This window comes from Monodon monoceros, unplaced genomic scaffold, assembly GCF_005190385.1.
Source record: "Monodon monoceros isolate NGI ecotype Baffin Bay Population unplaced genomic scaffold, NGI_Narwhal_1 Super_Scaffold_13, whole genome shotgun sequence".
Lineage (NCBI taxonomy): Eukaryota > Metazoa > Chordata > Mammalia > Artiodactyla > Monodontidae > Monodon > Monodon monoceros.
Window position 1 is genome coordinate 36,829,027 of NW_021703769.1, and position 21,062 is coordinate 36,850,088.

The following is a 21,062-nucleotide window of genomic DNA, read 5'->3' on the forward strand; positions in this document are numbered from 1 at the left end:
ACTTGTAGACATTTGCTTCTGAGTCTGAGGCTATGAAACCACAGGATTTTCCTTGTTTGGGGATTATCATTTAAAACTTGGGATTTATACCCGGTAGGACATTTGTTGAAAGGTGTGGGAAATCGTCTTGGAACCTGTTTTATGGCTTTCTTTTCCTGTTTTCACTGCTGGTATAAGTAATTTTACAGAATACTACATAATATGGTTTCTTAGTTTGGGGTTGTTTTGATGACTTTTTTGTCATTTTATCAAAGAAAGCCAATCTTTAAGAAAATTATGAAAACTTTTTGGGGCCAATGGGGCCAATATTTGGTCTGATAAGAAATAGACTTTTTAAGTCTTTCCTCCATTCTAGTGTGTTTGCAGATGGTCAGTGGTGAGGAAATTCTATGATTTTGACAGGCTTTGTTCATTCTCTCTTCTATAGGGGGTGAAATAATTATCCGTCAAACAAAAGAAGTAACTCATTTGGCCTTTGGATGTAATGTACCCATTACATTCATGTAAAGAGATTCTTAATCCAAGCGCCACCCTTGACTTAAGGCCATTGTGCTCATGAACCGTGGAGCATATGGTGTGCTCTTCTGTGACCCATCACTCCAGAGAGTTTCCTACACCACGGACATTGCTTTACAAGCAGAGAGTAATGCAAGCAGCGCCAAAACCATCAATACCCTAGGAGCACAGATGTGTTTCTCTTACGAGACCTGGTCTTTCTAGCATTCTGATTCTAGATATGTGAAACATCATGTAATAATTCAACATCAGGGAAATTCAGCAAAGCTGTGTTTGAATTATTAAGGATGTCTTAATTTTGGTTTTGCCTTTGGGGAGCTTTAAACAATCCGATTTTGAATGCTTTTGAGGAATTCACAAAGATACGATAGATTTTACAGGAAATATAAAAAATACTAGGTTACATGTGTCTCATTCAAAAGAACAAATTCTATACCTTTTGTGTCCTTTTAGGGTGAATGGACAGCAAGATCCTGATGGAACATTAAAAAAAAGCCTTTTATTATGGCTTGGATCTTTAATCTTGCAATGATTTTAAATAATGTCACTTTAGATTTTTATTGTTAACTATTACATTGTTTGGGGCCTGGGTTTTACTTCTCATCTTGTCCTCTATCCTTGGCCATCACCTTGGTCCACCAGTAAATTTTGGCCATGGCTTTATTATTTATTTGTTATTTTGGCCAAAATAACAGATGTGTTTCTCTCCTGTGCAGGAATTATTGTCTCCTTCAGACTCTCCTGAACAGAGGACAGATGGTGACTTTGCCTTTTGTACCAGTTAGCTATGGTTGCATAACAAGCTACTCCAAACTCTGGCCTAAAAAATTAAGATTTAGTGCTCTTGGGTTGGCTGGACAGCTGTTCTGCTCTTGGCAAGGCTCCCCAAGCATCCCTGGCCAGCGGTGGGCCAAGTAGGGAGCTCTGCATTTCTAGGCTGACTATAGGCTGCTCCAAGGTCACCTTGAATGGGAAAGGTGGAATCTCCTTTGTGTGGTCTTTCATCATCCAGCAGACTTGTCTGGTTTGGTTCACGTGGTGGTAACAAGGATCTGAGAGAGAGAAGCATGCAAGTTTCTCGAGGCCCAGACTTGGAGCTGGCACACTGACATTTCCATTGTAAATTGACCAGCAAGTCACAAGGCCAGCCTAGACCCAAAAGATAAGGAAATAGACTTCTTCTTGATGGAAGGAGCTGCAGAGTCACATTGGAGAGAGTGTGGATACAGGGGAGCCATTGCTTGGAACCATCAGTGCAACCAATTGAGTGCAGCTTAATGGGAAGTAATCTTCAACTAGGCTAGTGATCTCTGCCCCAGGTGAAAGGTCCATGACATATAGCCATATTTCTCAAAGTGTGGTCTATAGGTACCTCCTACCTCAGAGTCACTGTGGGACTTGAGGTGCCCTATACCTACTGAATTATATTTCTGGGGTTGGGTCCCAGAAGTCTGCCTGTTAATCAGTATCCCCACACCATAACAGTTTCACTCAGGCTTCAGAATCTCTGCTTTAGATTCTCCTACTCAACGCAATGAAACATGTAGACTTAAGTAAGAGAGTGTTTTTTCAGATACAGAAAACTTACTTTGAAATGAATTACAAAAAATATAGTTGGACTTTTCCAGTGAATTACCTTAAACAAATTCTTACCTTTTCCCCGATTATGATAAGTATAATATGTCATAATTACATTAGATTAATCAAGAAACTCCTACTGGTAACACAATCATTGCTTTTGCTCTTTTGATTTTGTACCTGCAAGGGGGCCCCTAAAAACTGACGCATCTTAAAATTGGGCCATTTTGCCTTCCTCACCAATAATGTCCAAGTCAACATTCCTTTGGTTATTTTCATAGAAAGACTTGGAAACCTACCATGATGTCATCCCCTCTAGGAACCTGTGGTGTAGCAAAGATGAAAAATTTATAAATTTATACTTCAGAAGAAAAAAAACACAGATATATGGGATTTATACGTTTTGTCCAATGCCTCCTAGTAGGCAAGTACGGAAGGAAGAAAGATATCTTTACATGTTTAAAGTTCATATCCTTATCTTCCACTCAGAAGCCTTCAATGGGAGTCATTCAGGTGCCCTTCAGGTAGAGACAGACTCTGTGTGTGTGTGTGTGTGTGTGTGTGTGTGTGTGTGTGAGAGAGAGAGAGAGAGAGAGAGAGAGAGAGTAGTTCTATCATTTCATTGGAAGCTGCCTTTGAGCTATTGACTGAAAATTTAAGACATTCTGCAAGAATCTTTTAGGATCAAAAATATATTTTAATGAACGCTCAAAGGAAATAAACCTGAAAGAAGCAAAAAGAGCTTTAAAAAAGACTAGTACTCAAGTTAAACTAGTCTCCTTGGTTCCAGTCTTTACTGGAACGAATTTAGCCTGTGCAGAGGACCAGGTTAGTCATCTGGAAGCAGCCTTGGACCTCTCACTCTTCTCCTTTGCTGAAAACCCCTCATGGCATCAACTGCCTCCCTGGGCTGTCAAATTCAAACACATCAGGGGAAGGGAAAAGAACAGTAAGTGAGTGAGGCTGGATGGTTATGAGTAATAGAGGGTGGTAGGGTCTGTGGGAAACTGGAAAACGGATGTCTTATTGAGAAGTACTCAAATTCAGATTTTTAAAAGAAAAATTGGACCTGACCAATAGAACACATTTGTGGCTCAATTCATGCCTTAAACCATCTGTGTGCTACCTCTGGGCTGGCTCAAGTCCAAACATGATAATCTGGCGTTTAAGATTCTCTATGGCCTGACACAGTGCTGTGAACAGAGTAAGACTTCTCATGATCATTTTTAATGCAGCAAGATGTGGGGAAAGATCACTGGGCTTTGGAAGTCTTGGGATTGAATTCTGATTCCACCACTCACTGGTCCCTACAGCCTCAAATGAGTCATTTTGTCACCTCTAAGCCGTGTTTGTTTTTCATATGTACAATGTGGGTAGCAAAACCTGCCCTGCCAAGCTCCTTTATTTCCTAGGAAAATAAAATGATACCACTCAGAGCTGTACCCCCAGTATGGCAGCCACTGGCCACATGGGGCTACTGAGTACTTGGCATAGCGCTGGTGTGACAGAGGAACTGGATTCAGTTGTATTCAACTTTAATTCATTTCAATTTCAATTTAAAACCTGCTTGATTTAGTTCTCAGAAAACTTTTAAGAATAGTTGGAATAACTTGAATTTGTCAATCTACTTTTTTCAGCTGTAAACTTTTATGGAATCTGAATGCAAATCAAATATTTCTGATGAAAATTCAGCATCTGAATTGAGAGGTCTAAATGTAAAGTACACACTGAATTTTAAAGATTTAGTATGAAAAAAGAAGGTTAAACAGCTCATTAGTAACTTTTTATGTTGACTACATGTTAAATGATAATATTTTGGACATACTGGCTTAAATTAAGTATATTGTTAAAGTAATTTCTCTTCTCTACACTTAAAAAATGTGGCTATTGGATATTTTAAAATATTGTATATGACTCACATTATAGTTCTATTGAGCACTGCTGATCTACATGAAAACTTTTAATAAACTATGATGTTTTTACCAGCAGTAAATACTGCACAAGTAGGGCACAATACTTGTGAGAGTAGCAATTACATCTGTCTTGTTCCCCATCATATAACTAGGGCCTGGCCTTGTTCCTGGCACAAAGCAAAGGTGATAAAGATTCTTTGACCAAATAAATATTTAAATAAGTTTAAATATTTATGAAATGAACACATATTCAAATGGTATCTGTGTTGCATTGCCTATAAAATAAAGTGGCTATAAAATAATATCTAAGTTACTTCCAGCTCTAGAAGACAGTAAGACCTGACAAAGTAGATATCACATAATACTGTGCAGTATGCTTTCATGCTATGTGTAGACGTTTAGTCTCTTTCACTTGGCTGCCCTGCTGGGATTTTGATATAGTATCTTTAAATACAATACATGCCAATGCAAGAAAGAAAAGCAGATCTTCATTAGATGACAAGAAGTAGCTCATGTTGCCAGATTCTGATTAAGAATGAGGGAAGCAACACTGACCAAATCAGCATCGATATTTTGGACCTGGTCCCTTTGTCTTTGTTAGTTTTGATTTTCAGTCAAACTACAGTTTTATCAGAATAATCATTGCTTTTGTAGGCTTTCTTGCCTACAGATTAGAGCGTGTTTTATGCATGAATATTCTACACCTTGAAGTGAGAATTTGCTCTTGGGAAGTCACATGCTTTCTTGGAGAATGAATTGTCACCTCACATTTTCCATCTGTCCTCAAGGAAATATGTTTATTTTTAGTGAACAAGATAAACCCTAGAGGGATAGGTAGTAGATTCCCCCACTTTCTTTCATTTCATATGGAGGAGTATAAGATTCCCTTGATAATTAACATATCAGATTTCTGAGATCCGTGGAGCTCCTCTTGCAAGGAAAAGTGTATATAATTGTAAGTTCTATATATAATATATGTATATGTTTTTCTGTTTCCATGGGAAATGTTACAGTATGATTTATTTGCCATATATGAAATTTAATGTTTTGAAAGACTAACTTTCATTCTGTGGAATTAAAGGTAAGAAGCTTTATTGTGTCGTGTAGTTTCTTTGGAAATGAATGGCAACTTGGCGTTTTCCTCTGCTTCTTACTGATGGAAGTTGTGAGGATTCCAGTGTTTTCCCCTGAGAGATTATCTTCCGTTGGCCGCCATCCTAAGTTTTGAGATGTTTATTCTAGAAGCAATTTAAACAAAAGAGAGGAAATGCCCTGGACTAGTGACTGCATGTAATCATCATGAAAAATGCTTGATATTGAATCAAAGGAGTGGAAGATGGTGTCCTGATTCCAGACTTGCACTCCCATCTCTGGGGACAGGACTCTTTTGGAGAAACTAGGATAAAAGGAAAGCATGTTGGGGCAAACATGGCCCATTTGTTGTGCATGTATTTCCTTCTTTTCTCCTTTTTATCGTCACCCTGTGAATGAAGAAACCTGGTGAGTTGTGAGCTAATACAATCTAAGGGATTTTTCCTACCCTGTGATGGTGTGCAGTGAGTTGTTTCTACAATGTTACTTAAATAAAAAAGAAAACACATGAGCATTAGAATGAAAATGGCTTCAGGCAGGAGTCATCAATGGATACTCAATCTAAAGGTGGAGGTTCAATGTAGAACAGAATACTTACATAATCTCAAGGTATCTAAAACTACAGAAGGAAAAAGTTACGCAGTAAAGACATGGGACAGCATTTTAACCAAATGATAGAAATTAACATCTCCACAAAGGGGCAAATGGTATTACGGGTCCCAAGATGGGACATTTTGGGAAGAACACATCATTATGTAGTGTTCCAGTCCCAAAGGGGATCCATGAGCCTAATCACAAGGAAACATCAAATTGAGGGACATTCTATAAAGTAACTGAAAGGTTGAGTGATGGCTCTCAGGTTCAAGGAGATTGTAGAGTCATGACAACTGAATGCACTGTGGGGTCCCAAGCTGGATCCTTCACCTAAAAAATAATTGTTATGATGGTCATTACCGGGGACACATGATGAAATGTGTATATGGACTGTAGATTAGATGAAAATTCTTAAATTCAATGTTAAATTTCTTGAATTTGATAGCTGTACTGTGATTATGTAAGAGACTCTATTCTTAGGAAGAACACATTGATGTATTACAGAGTAAGACATCAAACATGCAGCAACAGTCACATGGTTCAGAGCTAATACATCTATATTTTTGCGTGTGTGTGGATACACACACACACACACACACACACACACTCGCACAGAAAGAAAGCAGAGCTGCATTAAGCAAACATGGCAAATAACTAAAAGTTGTTAAATTGGTGGAAAGGGGGGTTTAGCATTTGCAACTTTAAATTTGAAATCGTTTCAAAATAAAAAGTTTTAAAAATAGAGCCCACCTCTCCACCACACACACATACACATGTATCTGTTGCTGTAAAGGTTTTCTGCGAGAAGAATTTAGAATACAAACAGTTTGAATATTAGGAGAAAAGTGTGAGGATGAGCCATGGAAGCACCTTCTCATAAATATTGTTGGAAGTAGTCTTTCTACGATGACAGACTCCAGGAATTCTGTGTCCATCAGGGTAATCCCACTAAAGAAATTTCAGATGGCTGCAAAGTCCTGAGAGTCCAGGGTGTAGGGTGATGAAGCCCTGTTTGGAGGGTTGATTTATGGCTGGCTTAACCTGCTTGTTACTGGGAACTTGCGGAGCAGCGGTCTGGGTCAAGGCGGTGTGCCCTGCACTGTCCCTCTGGAGGGAAGGAGCACGTGCGCTATCCTTTAAGTGTTACATTCCCAGGGGTTGAGGTTAGCCAACCATCTTCTCTTAGTGCATCGGCATGGCATGTCCGCAGTGGCTCCGCAGTCTCTTGTGAAGCACGTGGAAGGAAAGTTGGTTCTTCATGCAAGCTCTGGCATCCATACAGCACTCATCTGTGACTCACGAGATTTTAAGTGTGCAAGCTTGCTTTTCCGGTAGACTCCAGGCTGAGGCAATGCACCCATGTACACTGTTAACAGAGCCTTCTAGGAAGGGGGGTAGGGCGCTTGCTAACCAGCTCATTAGAGCAAGAGAGAATGATGCTGTTGTTCAACCAGTCTTAAGAAAAATCTCAGTGGGATCTCCCTTAACAAACACCTGTAATCTGGGGTTACACCAACACACAGTTAACTCTTTACATAGCCCTTTGTCGTGCTCTCATAAGCATCCTGTGGAGGTTACACAGGAAGAAAAATCAGCCTTTTATTACTTAATCACATCACTCAGTGTTAGAGGTTTTTGTTATCTCATAAAATGCTTTCCAGGGGTAGGGAAAGGGGGTTTGCAAGAAAGTTTATTGACTTGCCTTGTTTCCAATTTCATGAGCTTTCAAACAAAAATACTGTGTCCTCTTTTTATTTGTTGATTTTTAAAAATACGGCTTTTGTGCATGATTGGTTCATTTTCAAGGCCATTTTGTTTTGTCCTAATATCAGTATGCTTTGAGAATTATTTTTCTTAAGTGTAAATGGCATAGAGGGCTATAAATCATCCACATGTATTTGACTATGACAGTAATTGTTTTTGAGTGTTGTAGATCAAAAACACAGCAGAGGATGGAGCCAGTGTGGATCCAGCAAGCTTTCAAAGGTATTTGCTTTAAAGAAAAATGAAGTCCTAAGACTAAGGCTTCTAGTTTTCAAAGTGCTGTGCAGAATTTCAACCTCATGATCTTTTATCAACTTTGAAGGGGGGACACGGTTGTTGTCTTTGCTTAGTAACAGTTTTAAAAGTTTCCATGGATAGTGTTGTGATTGTTTTTCTCACATGGTTTGAATTGTTTTACGGGGGGATCTCCATTCAAGCTGGGGTGCAACTTTTTCACTTTGTACCTCGAAAAGAAGTCAAAGAACAAGAGAAAAGGATTTTATTTTGTTTTTTCCACAAAGACTAGACTAGTGACACACCTAGGCCCAGCGTGAAGCTTTCTAGCATGGAGTTCACTTTCCATCTGTATGACTTATTTGGCAGAATAATATGGTCCAAGGTTTCTTTTTTTTTTTAAATTAATTTATTTATTCATTTATTTAATTTTGGCTGCATTGGGTCTTCGCTGCTGCACGCAGGTTTTCTCTAGTTGCTGAGAACGGAGCCTACTCTTGCACTGCGCAGATTTCTCATTGTGGTGGCTTCTCTTGTTGCGGAGCATGGGCTCTAGGCGCACAGGCTTCAGTAGTTGTGGCACATGGGCTCAGTAGTTGTGGCTTGTGGGCTCTAGAGAGCAGGCTCAGTAGCTGTGGCGCATGGGCTTAGTTGCTCCGCGGCATGTGGGATCTTCCCGGACCAGGGCTCGAACCCGTGTCCCCTGCATTGGCAGGCGGATTCTTAACCACTGCACCACCAGGGAAGTCTTATATATTTTTTTAAGTTGGATAATTTCTAAATTTCTTTTATTCCTATCAGCCTGTTGTACCATGAGTGCCTCTCTCATGTGGCAGGAGCAAGTCTCAACCGAGAGAGTGAGAAATAGGCAGAAGGCTTTCTCTTTGCAGACCTTCCCATAGAATACATTTCTTCTCATCACTGCTCATAGCAGGGACAGAAAAGGAGATAATTTTCCTTCTCTTTCTTGTTCATGTTCTGGCAACTGGACAACTTTCCCTTGGGACCAAAAGCATTAAGGCTGACCCTGTGTTTCCTCAACGTGGCAGATTGACTTTGGTTAAAAGAATCCAGTGAAACTCCCCTGGGAACACCAGGGCCACTAACTCTCTTTCCAAAATGCTGATTTACCTACATGGTTCCTCCATACATGGTACTTTTTTCCACCAGTTCTTTTAATGGCACTGAGCTCTGGCTGTATGGTAAACTATGTCCAGCCATTTACTACATTAAGAAAGAAGCAGGTATTTATTCCATTCGGTGAGGTGCTGATTGGTTATAAAACGTCCTTGTAAAATCTGTTCTTGCTGTTAACGTCATTTGTATGAAGAAAAAGTATTTGGGATTTGCCAAAATTGCTGAACGCGGGGCAGAGCAGTTGCTTCGACAGCCTCATGTTTGTTGAATTATTAGAAAATCCTGAGCCTGCAAGAACCCCAGGAAGTCTTCTAGTGTGTCCCTCTGGCTCTGGGTGAATCAGCCACTCGACATGGTCATGCATGTTACTGGGGCTTTCCTGTCTCATATCCATGCATCTCCTGGGAGCGAGATTACAAGACTTCTCTTTGTAACCTAATATGATACGTATCAACTTAGGCACCAAGAATTCATCCTAAAAACTAAGCTGACATCTTTCTGGACTGACTTAAAGCCAATTTTTGGTTGTTTTCTCCTCAGAGATAGAGAACTTTGATCTAATAACACTCCATATATTACTCAGCCACCCTGAGGGGCCAATCTCGGTTCCTTTAACTGTTTCTCTCCTCTGCTCTTTTCCAAATCTATAACCACTTTAGTTTTTGTCTTCTTTAAATAATATATTCTTTAGATGTCTGTGACTCATTTGTTTTAAGGTTTTTTTTTAATTGAGGTATAGTTAACTTACAATGTGTTAGTTTCAAGTGTACAGCAAAGTGATTCCGTTATACATACATACATATATATATATTCTTTTTCAGATTCTTTTCATTATAGGTTATTACAAGATTTTTTTAACGTGCAAAATTTTGTGCCTGCTTCAGCTCACGTTTCCACTGTTTCCTTCTTAACCTACGTGCCAGCTGTGCCTCATTTAGTCAGGCCAAGAACATACACGTTATTCTATGGTGGCACAGCCCTGGTGACAGAGATGGCTGCAAAAAATACATACAAAGAGAATAGAAAAAGGATCAGGCATATTAACCTGTGTTTCTGTCTAGAACACAGACTACAAAGTATATACTTAATAAGTGAATTCTGCATAAATAAAATTTCATTCCTATGTTATTTTCCTTGCTGCCTGTACCACCTTTATTATTAATTTAAAAAACTTTCTTATTAAGATATTTTGAAATTTAAAAGCGATCCCGGCGCGGCCGAGGGGAAGATGGCGGCGGCCATACTGCTGGCCGCCGGGCTCTGCGGGGCGCGCCGGGCAGAGGCGGTGGCGGGGCCGCGGGCGGCGCAGGTGAGAGGTGGCCGTGGGACAAGGGAGGGGTCCCGCGGCTCTGACGCCCTGCAAGGCGGGGGGCCGCGTTCCTCCCCGGCTCCCCACGGCGTGCGCAGCCCTGCCGGGAACGTTGCCCCTCCCGAGGCTCAGGCTCCAGGGCTGTGCGGTGAGGTCCGACGGGTGGTCGCGGCAACCTCTCTTAAAGCCTCGCCGCAGGAGAAACGAACCAGCGATGGACGACGGCCTGCACAGGCCCAGGCACCGAGGTCGACACAGGGTCCGAGGAGCTGCAGGTGTGACTGATGGGAATGAAGTGGCCAAGGCCCAGAAGGCAGCTTCTCGGGGAGCAGCTCCAACCATCTCCTCCTGGATCCTAGATCGAAGCCTCCCAGCTGACGTTCTGTATGAGGACCAGCAGTGTCTCGTATTCCGTGATGTGGTCCCTCAGGCTCCTGTGCACTTCCTGGTCATTCCTAAGAAGCCCATTCCTTGCATTAGCCAGGCTGAGGAAGAAGACCAGAAGCTTCTAGGACACCTTCTCCTTGTGGCCAAGAAGACAGCAAAGGCTGGGGGGCTGGGAGATGGCTACCGACTTGTGATCAACGATGGGCAGCTGGGCACACAATCTGTGTATCACCTGCACATTCACGTACTTGGGGGCCGACCGCTGCAGTGGCCTCCAGGTTGAACCTACCAAATGACCAAGGACCTCAGACCTGGGAGCTTGGATGGGGTGGGGAAAAACGGCACGCTGTGATGCTAATAAACTTTCTCTCCCTCAATAAATAAATAAATAAAAGCAAGCAAGCTATCTCTTTTTATTTTATATATAACCTTAGGATGATGGAATGTGTTACATTGGAGATTTTTACATTAATTAGACACCTTCCTTGGGGTAGAGAATTAGCAATTTGGTTGATCTCCCAATGACTGGTATTTCCCAGGAGCTGTTGTGTTCCCCAGAGTAACACTGATAAAAAGAGACTACTCCCAGAATGCCATGGGCCTTTTCAGTTAAAACTAGGATGGGTGTAACTTCTTTACTTCCTGAAGCTATATCAGTTACAAATATGTGGAAACAGAGAAGATTAAGCTATTATGGAGAATTTTCTTCTGAATAATTCATATTATTTTTCCTGTGTAGAACTGTTCATTCTCCCCATCCCCTAGATATAAACTAAATATTGAAGGTTCATTACATTTCTTATGAATATCAGAATTCTGACCATGATGTTAGCTTTGGGAACAGGATGAGTTTTTAGTGTCCCAATAAACAGGATGTAATAAAAATTTTATAAAGAGCCAACTCTTTGCCATGTACTTTGAACATTATGTTTCACTAATAGTGTTTTTCTATTTTTCAACACTTGAGGGAAAGTAACTTACAATCTTAGCTTAATTATGCACGGTTCTGAAGTAAATCAAGATCATCCTTTCAAATCACGTGTTTTAGTAAAATTCATCCTACTCTCAACACCCTCAATTTTTTTTTTTTTTTTTGCGGTACGGGGGCCTCTCACTGTTGTGGCCTCTCCCGTTGCGGAGCACAGGCTCCAGACGCGCAGGCTCAGCGGCCATGGCTCACGGGCCCAGCTGCTCCGCGTCATGTGGGATCTTCCCGGACCGGGGCACGAACCCGTGTCCCCTGCATCGGCAGGCGGACTCTCAACCACTGCGCCACCAGGGAAGCCCAACACCCTCAATTTTAAATCAATGAAATTTTAGGTTTTCTTATCTTACTGATAAATGTCTTCCTTTCTGGAAGCTTTCCCGGTAAACTGGCTTTCTGCATGATTTGGTTTTCCCTTGTTGAATGCAGGGCCATCTTGCTCAGTAGGAAATGAGCTATATGAGGGCCAGTGGCCAAGGAGCTGATGTTGTTCAAGCCTGTCTGGTTCAGGGAACCCCTGGACTATTTACATGTACTTGACCACTTGACTTGTTGATCTCCCCTGTTAAGTAACTCCTCTAGCACCCTGGGTATTTCTTCTCCTGTCATTTTCCTGGAAATGGCTTAAGGTTCTATGCTTTCTCATATACATCAAATAATGGCTTGAACCTGGGCATAGAATAGATGGAATTCTATTTAAGTGCCCACCATTTTATCCTCATGTCTTCTCTTCCAAGAGATATGAGTCCCTGACTTCTCATGGCAAAACATCCACAACCCTAATCTTCTCTTCCTTCCTCTCCACCTCCTTCACCCTTTTAAAAAAGTCTCAGATAGATAGACAATTTTTTAGAGTACCGTGCTATACAGTCTGAGTGCCTTAGTGGGGGAGGATTAAGAGGGACAATTTTAATTACTCAAGTATTTGTTGGGTGTCTACTGGATGCAAGCTACTGAGGTCAACTGAGGTCAAATTTTTGCATCTGTCACCTCTAAAATGGCAGCGGTAGAGGACAAGCTGAAGCAAAGGTGTTCTGACTTGGTGTACAGATGTTATTAGAGATGACTTCACAATGGCATAGAGCACTTGGGACATAGGCTATAGGAAACAGAGCAAACAAAGTTGTGTCCTTCAATGAAGAGTGACAACCATCCAAGAATGGGGGAACTCTTTCAAGACTTTCTTTGAGGAAGAAAATAGAAGTGTCTATTGGCCAGGGCAGGTGTTTACCTGGTTGAACAGGCTTCTTAATATAGACAAAGCCCAAACATTCAGGAAGACAGTGTACTGCTGCCGAGGTGATGGGACAGATGGGGCATAAGGAATCTTTTTACTTACATTGTCACAAATGCTAAATCTCTGGAAAAAGAAATAATAGCTAGTGCTCATGGGGTATTTACCATGTGGCAGGATTTATTTTCATCCTTTTGTATACTATCTAATTTAAACTTCATAGCAACCCCTTAAAAGTAGGCACTATTATTATTATTTTTCAGACAGGGAAACTGAGATACAAAAAGCATGAGTACATTGCCTAAATCCACATAGCTCACAAAAGATGCAGCCAGGCATTCAGGTTCCATAGAACCCTTAATCAGAAAGTGGGGCTCCTTGGGATCATGTTTCCTGTGCTACAACTTGGGAGAAAGAAGCACAACATCTTTCTTTTATAAACGTTAGTTTCCTAGAGAATTAGGGTGGTTTTATCTGCTTGAATACAGGTACCCAATCATATATGGGAGCGCATGATTGTTTTTAATGAGTGTAGACATTTCCAGGGAATTAGCTTGGAAACTTTTCTGCCTATGAAGCTCTTGTAGGTGGTTTTGCTCTTCTAGAAAAACGCGTACTCTAAAGTTTGCAAAGCAGAGCCCTGGAGCTCCCCTGGGAGAGTGGAAAGAAGTTTCCTCTTAAGTTGATTGAGTGAAAACCCCAGCAAAGTGACATTTTATGGAAGAGGCTTGATCAAAGCCAGTGAAGCTGAGTATAATTCCTTAAATGTACCTTTATGTAAACAGGGGGGACTCAATACGATTTAAAAATAACACAGTAGAGTAAGTGAAACAATTGGAGATATGCATCTGATTCAAATCGAATTCAGCCACTGCAACAAAATTATCTGATGAGGGAGATTTTGTGTCACATGTTCAAAGCTTTCTTTAAGTCCTTAAGGGGTATCAAAATAATCAAAGTGTTTTCTTTGCTCTTAGCTGTCTTGTGAAAGAATCATAAATGGTTAAAACGTTTATGTTGATCAGAAACCATAGTTGGGAAATGAAAAGAAAGTGTTTCTGTGGACAAAACAGGGAGGGAGGAGACTCAGTCCCTTATTACAGCCTTTCTCTTAGAACTGTAAAGATCTCTCTGCCTCAGATCCCGACTCTGGGGTATCAGAAGCTCCTTGGAGGAGTGTGTCTTTTAATGTGAAGAGAATCAGAATTGGAAAAGGGATTCCTAAACTTGACTGATCATTGTAATCGCCCGGAGTGCTTTTTTAAAGGTAGAGAGTTTCAGGCGCCTCCCCTGGAAGTTCTAATTCAGCAGGTCCAGAGTGGACCCTAGGAAAAGGAATTTGAACAAATCTCCCTAGATGAGAGTCTTATAACCAACTCGGACTTGGGAGCCACAGTCTAGTGCACACGTTTTACAGATGAGCACACTCATGCTTGGCAAGGATAATTAAGATGCTCAATTCCTATGGTACAGGTGAGCTGAAGCTGGGAGAAGCCCTTTCTTACCTCTTTTCTATTTTTCCCTTCCCCCTCCTCCTCTGCTTCCTCCTTCTTCTTCTTCCTCTAGCTCCAGTGCTTTTTTCAAGTCACTGAGTACATATACATTGGCCAGTTAGGGATGAGCGTCGTGTGTGTGTGTGTGTGTGTCTGTGAATGTGTGTGTGTCTGTGTATGTGTGTGTGCATGCCTAAGGTCGAGGAGCTCTCGGTGGAAGATGCTAAATATTGGGTTATTAATCCGAAGTGTTGTCAGATGAGTAAAAATCCCTGACTCTTGGAACTAAAATGTTTATCCTGTGAAAATATAATTATTTAGTGCACAGTCTCCTGGGAGGAGTAAAACACACACACACACACACACACACACACACAAGAAATAAGATACATTTTCCAAAGAGCTGTTCAAGAAAATATTAAATTTACTTTGTCCAAGGCTTACAATCATGTAGAAGAGTCATGACTTACATGCTAGAAAAGATAATTAGACAAGGTAGTGAAAAAGCATCCTTTTTCCTTGCATTTTTCCCTCCCCAATCCATTTTCTCCCCTAGTGGATTTTGAGCTCCTGAGGTCAGGGACTGTATCTTACTCCAACTTAGATCCCTAAATGCCTAGCCCAATGTCTAACGTATAATAACAATGATCATAATAATGATTTATTGAGCATTTATTTACTTATGATCCTATCATATAGGTACTGTTATAACCCCATATCCCATATGGGGAAATAGCTATGCAAATGCCATCTGGCTTTTTAGTGAGTGTAGAGGAAGCACCGCCTCTAGCCTGGAATGGACAAGATGTTCAGGACCAGATGGGACTTTTTCCAAGGCTCAGGGGATGGGATGGGTCAGATGAAGAAAAAACTGGGGCAGGATAATGCCTGGCAGAAGGAAGGATTGCCAATCTCCTTGAGAGGGTGGGAAGGCATCAAGGTGAGCATGCTTGAGAGTCACGTGCAGGATGTCTCCTTGGAGGAGGTTTGGGCAGAGAGACAGTGGGAATTTGGGATGGACCCGGGGGTGGCCTTGAAACCTTGGTTGAGAACTTTTGGCTTTTATTCTGTCCACATTAAGGAGCCCGAGGGCTTTGAGCAGGGGCACATCATGTTATAAAGTGCTCTTCTAGGATGACTGTGTCATGAGCATGGGGAGATCTGAGGCACCACAATTTGAAGTCCCTGTTCAAAGAAATAGGGAGATTTGGAGGAAACACCAGTTAAAGGGGAGAGGAGGGGATGAGCCTATCCTTGCCTTGATTGGGTGGGGATGCCCATGTCAGGTGGCTGTCTTTAGCAGGCAGCTGGAGCTATAGGGCTGGAGACAAATATGGAATGTGGATTTCTCAAGCTGATAGTAAACGAGATCTCTGAGTAGGAGAATAAGCAGCAGGAAGAACAAAGGGTCCAGGGCCAAATCTTGTGCACCTGACATATTTGGGAAGCAAATAGTTAAACAGAGTCTGGCATGTAATAAACATTTACGCTTAATTAAAAAAATACCCTCCTGTATACGATTAACTGTTTCATGTGCTCATCTCTTATGTGTGTGTTTATCCAGAGAGATTTTTTTCCTCAGCTGCTTGCAAGACATTCCCACCAAGTTATTTACCCTCTGGAAATCTCGCCAGAACCTCAATCTTAATACTATTTCCCTAACTTGGCTTTTTAATTTCCAAACTTGTCTTCTGTTCTGTGTCCCCTATTTCTGCAACAGCATCTTATCTTCCAGGCTCAAAACCCTTGACTTCCCTTTGTATTCTGCTTGCTTCCAAGGCCCAGAAGGTTGACCTCTTTGTACTACTGGTAAGTGCCCAGTCTCCTCTCCCACGCTGCTGGGCTTAAGTTTAGGTCCCCGGTACCTCTACCTGGGGATGCTGCAATAACGCCTTAATCCATCTTCCCAAGCTGACACTCCTCTCCCTTGAATCCATCATACACGCTGCTACTACCAGATTCATCTTTTGGCATCTGATCTTCTGACTCATCTGACCATCTTTAATCCTTGCACAGATTGAATTTGCTGACAGTAGTGGTTTTGTATGTGGTCTCCCAAATGAAATCTTGTCCAGGAAGTCTAGTAGGTCAACTAGATAAAAGCACTCTGCTCTGGTCACACCAGGAGACTATCCCGGATCATTGCCCATTCTGTATTCCTAACACCCAGAACTCAGCAGAAGAGATTTTGAATAAATGCCAATTTTCTGAGCCTCCTAGTCATGGTCCTCTGAAATCTCCTCCCAGCTTACTTTTCCATCTTATTTCCCATTTGTGTCCACTATGTCCCCAACAGTTGAGTGAAAGGGAACTGTTATTTCCATATACTCTCTCTGTTTCCCCACTTTGTATCCTCTGCTCATATGAATAGAATTCTCTTCTGTTTAGTTTACCCTCCTTCCATCTGCATATGTCCAAATCCTGTCTTTTAAGACTCACACAGGGAACTCTACTCAGTACTCTGTAATGACCTATATGGGAATAGAATCTAAAAAAAGAGTAGGTATATGTATATGTATAATTGATTCACTTTGCTGTACACCTGAAACTAACACAACACTGTAAATCAACAATACACCAATAAAAATCAATTAAAAAAAGAAAAAGACCCACTCAAAGTCTTCCTCAATCAATCCCCCCCTTACCTCTAAGTAATTTCCATTCTCCTCAACTCCATATTGTCCACTGAGTCTCTCCTAGGCATGTATCCCTTTCTGTTTTATTTACTAGAATTATTTAGTGTCAGTTTTCTCTCCCCTTACAGACTGTGAGTGAAGTCCCAGAAATCAGGGTAATTAATGGATTTGCTCTCGTATTCTTTCTCAGGGACAGGGACATATCTTAATCTTGTTGCACACAGTTATTTGCTGAACAAATACCCGGTTTGTGAGCCTCTTGAAGGAAGGGATGAGGGCTTCATTATTACTGTGAACTTCCCATCATGCCTTGTGCAGGGCTGGGCTTACAGCAGACCTTGTATTGAGTATATAAAACTGGTAGGCGCTTTATTTTACTTTGCAGCTGTAATATGCTTTCTTTCCTTTTCAGATGTCTTTTGGAAGCCACTTATGGAAGACCCTCTGGAGAGCCACAAAAGAGCAATTTGTTCTTCCAGCATGGAGGTAATGGGAACAATATTGGTTTCGCCATTTTGTTCGTGGCATTCATAGGCTAAAAGAGGTAAAATGGATTTCAGACAATTAGAGGCAGAATCTTAAAATGCCTTTCCTTGTTATGCCTCTTCCATCCTAGATCATCTTTCCAGTAAGTATTTTGTGGCATGTTCCTTTTGAGGTCATTTACTGCATATCACTGTCTTTAGGGCAGACCTTCTGAAAGGTTCTGGAAAGAATCTAAAGTAATGGTGTGGAACTTTTATAGTTATGCATCTCTAGCGAGGTGTATAAAGGGTTTGAGTTGAAAGAGTCCGAAGGACTGTGGCAATAAGCTTCTGGTAAGGGCAGTGGGAAGTCTGAAGGAATAAATTAAAGTACCAGATGCCTTCTACACTGCTCCATTTCTCAGCGTGAGTCAGTCCCAACTTCCCAGCTTGGGTCACAAGTTTATCTTCTCTAAGGGCTGTGAAAGCAGCCGCAGTGGCAGGGGATGATGGATGGAGTTGTTCTGAGGAAGGGTGTGTGTGGAAGATCTGTTGGGGTCTTGAAATTTCCCAGGAAGGTTCAAGAATTTCTTGTGGTCTAAATTCAGTAAATGAAAAAAAAAAGGGGGGGTGTGTGTGGGGGAGGTTTTACATAAATCATTTGACTTAATTGTATACATTTCAGTATTATGTAGGAAAATTTGATTGTGAGTATGAAGTAATAAGGGGTAAGATTTTTGTGATCCCTATTTTTTAAAATTAAGAAGAAAACATATAATTAATTATTTCAATTAAAACTGTAATTAAATTCAAGCTACCATTCCTCATTTATATTTTTTTCTCTTAAAGGCTTACATCTCTTAAAGCGCACACGCTTAGAGATATGCCTGTTCTAACCTGTTCCTCAATCCTTTTGCTGTTGGAATTGCCCTCAGTTTTCCATTGATAAGAAAATCAGGTAATTTTCAATAATAACTCACTATCTTATGAAAATGATGTGCATATATCTTGAACCAACGATTGGACCTTTTAATGTCATTTCTTTGGTTACAATATTCATAGTAATCATATGTAAATATTGGGCCTATTCATAGACACTACCATCTAAGAATGCTTAAAAAGACCTAGGAAATAAAATAACTGAATCTTGGTTGGAGGTGGGATTCAAAGATCTCTTAACATTTCAAATAGAATGACATCACAGTATTTATCTCTAACATTGAATATGCCTTAAAAAGCAGGGATTAGCAATGCTGTTTGAGTTTTATTGCTTGGTTTAAATTTCAGCTTCTCCACTAATTTATCTGTGTGAACTTGGTCAAGTCACTTAACTTTTCTGTACCTGAATTTCCTCATCTAAAAATAAGTACAGACCATGTCTGTATTAGTTAGCTTTTACTACAATAGTGCTGTGTGACAAACAGCTCCCTCTGCAGTCTCAGTGGTTTATGACCAGAAATATTATTTTCTTCCTCAAGAGTCTGTAGGTCAACTGTGCAGCTTGTTCTAGGCTGAAGGGTGGGTTCAGTTCTACTTCACAGATACCAGGCTGAAAAGGAAGTAGTTCTGCAAGGGGGATGTTAGGAGCATAAGAGAGGGAGCCAAACCATTGAACAATCCCAGTCAGAGCCTCCAGTTGCATTAATTCCTCTTTCATTGGTCAAATAAGTCATAGGGCCAAGTTTAACATTGAAGGGCTGGGTAATTATGCTTTTCCCATGGAAAGAGGCAGGCAGAATGAGTATTTATTCACCAATAACATCTGCCTCACGAACCTAGTATTGTTTGAATGATAATTGATAGAATACACATATAGCTCTTAGCACACTTGTTCGTCACATAGTAAAAGATCAATAGTATTCCTTACTATTACTTCTTATAAAAAGATGGTTCCATAAGTTGAAAGAAACAAAGAAACTTCTGGAAACCCAGTTAGACCTTACTGAGATTCATGTTCCAACTTGCCCTGAGTCTCTCCTTATGCCCTACTTCTTGCACTCCTCTTGTAGAGCCTGAAAGGCTTAGCAGTATGAGAGCAGAGGGGAGATGTTTCTATTTCTCTCTTCCTCATCCAGGCTGGTGCTCACTTGACCACTGGCTACTACTTTCATAATGGTCCCAAAGTGTCACAAATTTGATTTTCTTGGGACCTATGGTGGTATGTTGTGAATCTCAGGAAGTATTTAACTGCCATTAATTTCCTTCCTTCCTTCCTTCCTTCCTTCCTCCATCTTTTCTCTCATTTCTTCTTTTTAAAAATAAAATGAGACTTTTATCAGATGAACAGATTGGATCTCAGTACTTACTATAACTATTGACTCTTATGAATGAATATTTCTTGGAGTCTTGGAAGTGGACACTGGTACAGTGTTTGGGATGCAAGATGTTTATTAAGGATTGGGAAAAAGGAGTCAATCTGTGGAAACTGTGACAAAGCCTCAGCCAACCAGGCATGAGCCCTAAGCTAGAACAGCCATCCAGAGCTCTCCTGAGTTGGGTCAAGATGAGCAAGCCTTCAAATTTCTTTCTAGACCATTCATTTGATGTGGGCTACCCAAAAAGGGGTGTGTTTGGGCTTGGGGACCCTGTGACTGAGGCAGACCCTGAAGGAGCTGACAGCTAGGGGCTGTGTGCAGAATGCATACCCTGCAGCTGGACAGCAAGCCCATCCTGAAGAGGGGTCTGTGTGGTGCATTTCCATGTCGGCCACAAGTATCGAGCCATAGTACACATCCAATAATGTTGCTTATGATTATTGCTGGCTGTCATTCATATTTATGTTTATGCACAGTTTTGCTACCTCAGCCCTCTTCTCGCCCACCTCCACCACTGCCCCCAAACAGCCTATTGCCCCTTCCCTGACATAAGCTCCAAGTGTGCTATTTTCTATTCCAAGGGCCATGATGATAGCAATTCCCATCAGGACCCTTTTGCTGTGAGCTCCTGAGAACACTCTGGCTCCTGCATTCAATTGAGTTTCCAGTCTTAGCTCATCTAAGTTCCAGTAGTAGGGCAGAAAAAGTTTCTAGACTGAAGTGCTTCTCAAAGTCTAAGGTACACATGAGTCTCCTAGGAATCTTGTTAAAATGAAGATTCTGATCCTTTAGGGCTGAGGCCGGGCTGAGACTCTGCATTTCCAGCAATATCCTGGGTGATGTTGATGCTGCAGGTCTAGGGAACACTCTTTGAGTAGCAAAGTCTAGAACATTGCTCACTAATAGAACTTCCTGCAATGATGGAAATGTTCTGTATCTACATTGTCCAATACACTAGCCATTAGCCACGTGTGGCTATTCAGTATCTGAAATATGGCTAGTGCGGTGGAGGAAATAAATTTAAATTTAATTTAATTTAATTTAATCTTGTTAAATGTGGCTAGTGGTGAATGTACCGGTTTAGAGAACAGGATCCATGGCCTATTTAGCTCGGAATTCCTAGGACATAGCCCAGGACATGGTGTCTCTCAATACATGTTTATTGTGTGCAAGGAACATGTTGGCTGAGGCAGGGAGCTGGGGTGCATGGGAGACATATTCAAATCTGTTCCACTTTATTTTTCCTGGAAACTGTATTTCGAGTGGTGTGGTGTAGCAAGTGGATAAGACCGCAGAGTCCAGAGCTTACCTGTCTGGATTTGAATATGGGCTCTGCCGTTTATTAGCCTTGTCATCTTTTTTTTTTTTTTTTTGCGGTATGTGGGCCTCTCACTGCTGTGGTCTCTCCCGT

General features: G+C 41.2%; 1 protein-coding gene across 1 annotated transcript; it reads left to right on the forward strand.

Moving 5' to 3' along the window:
- Positions 1–10,056: 10,056 nt before the first annotated feature.
- Positions 10,057–10,807, forward strand: LOC114894940 (histidine triad nucleotide-binding protein 2, mitochondrial-like). The gene is made up of 2 exons (XM_029222133.1): positions 10,057–10,144; positions 10,404–10,807. The coding sequence occupies exons 1-2, from the start codon at positions 10,057–10,059 to the stop codon at positions 10,805–10,807; spliced, it is 492 nt and encodes a 163-aa protein (XP_029077966.1).
- The last annotated feature ends 10,255 nt before the right edge of the window (positions 10,808–21,062 follow it).

Excerpts from the sequence above, each read along its gene's own strand:
- LOC114894940 (XM_029222133.1), top strand. The coding sequence starts at position 10,057 with ATGGCGGCGGCCATACTGCTGGCCGCCGGGCTCTGCGGGGCGCGCCGG. Across the intron at positions 10,145-10,403 it reads GCGGGCGGCGCAGGTGAGAG|GAGCTGCAGGTGTGACTGAT; the intron begins GTGGCCGTGGGA and ends ACAGGGTCCGAG.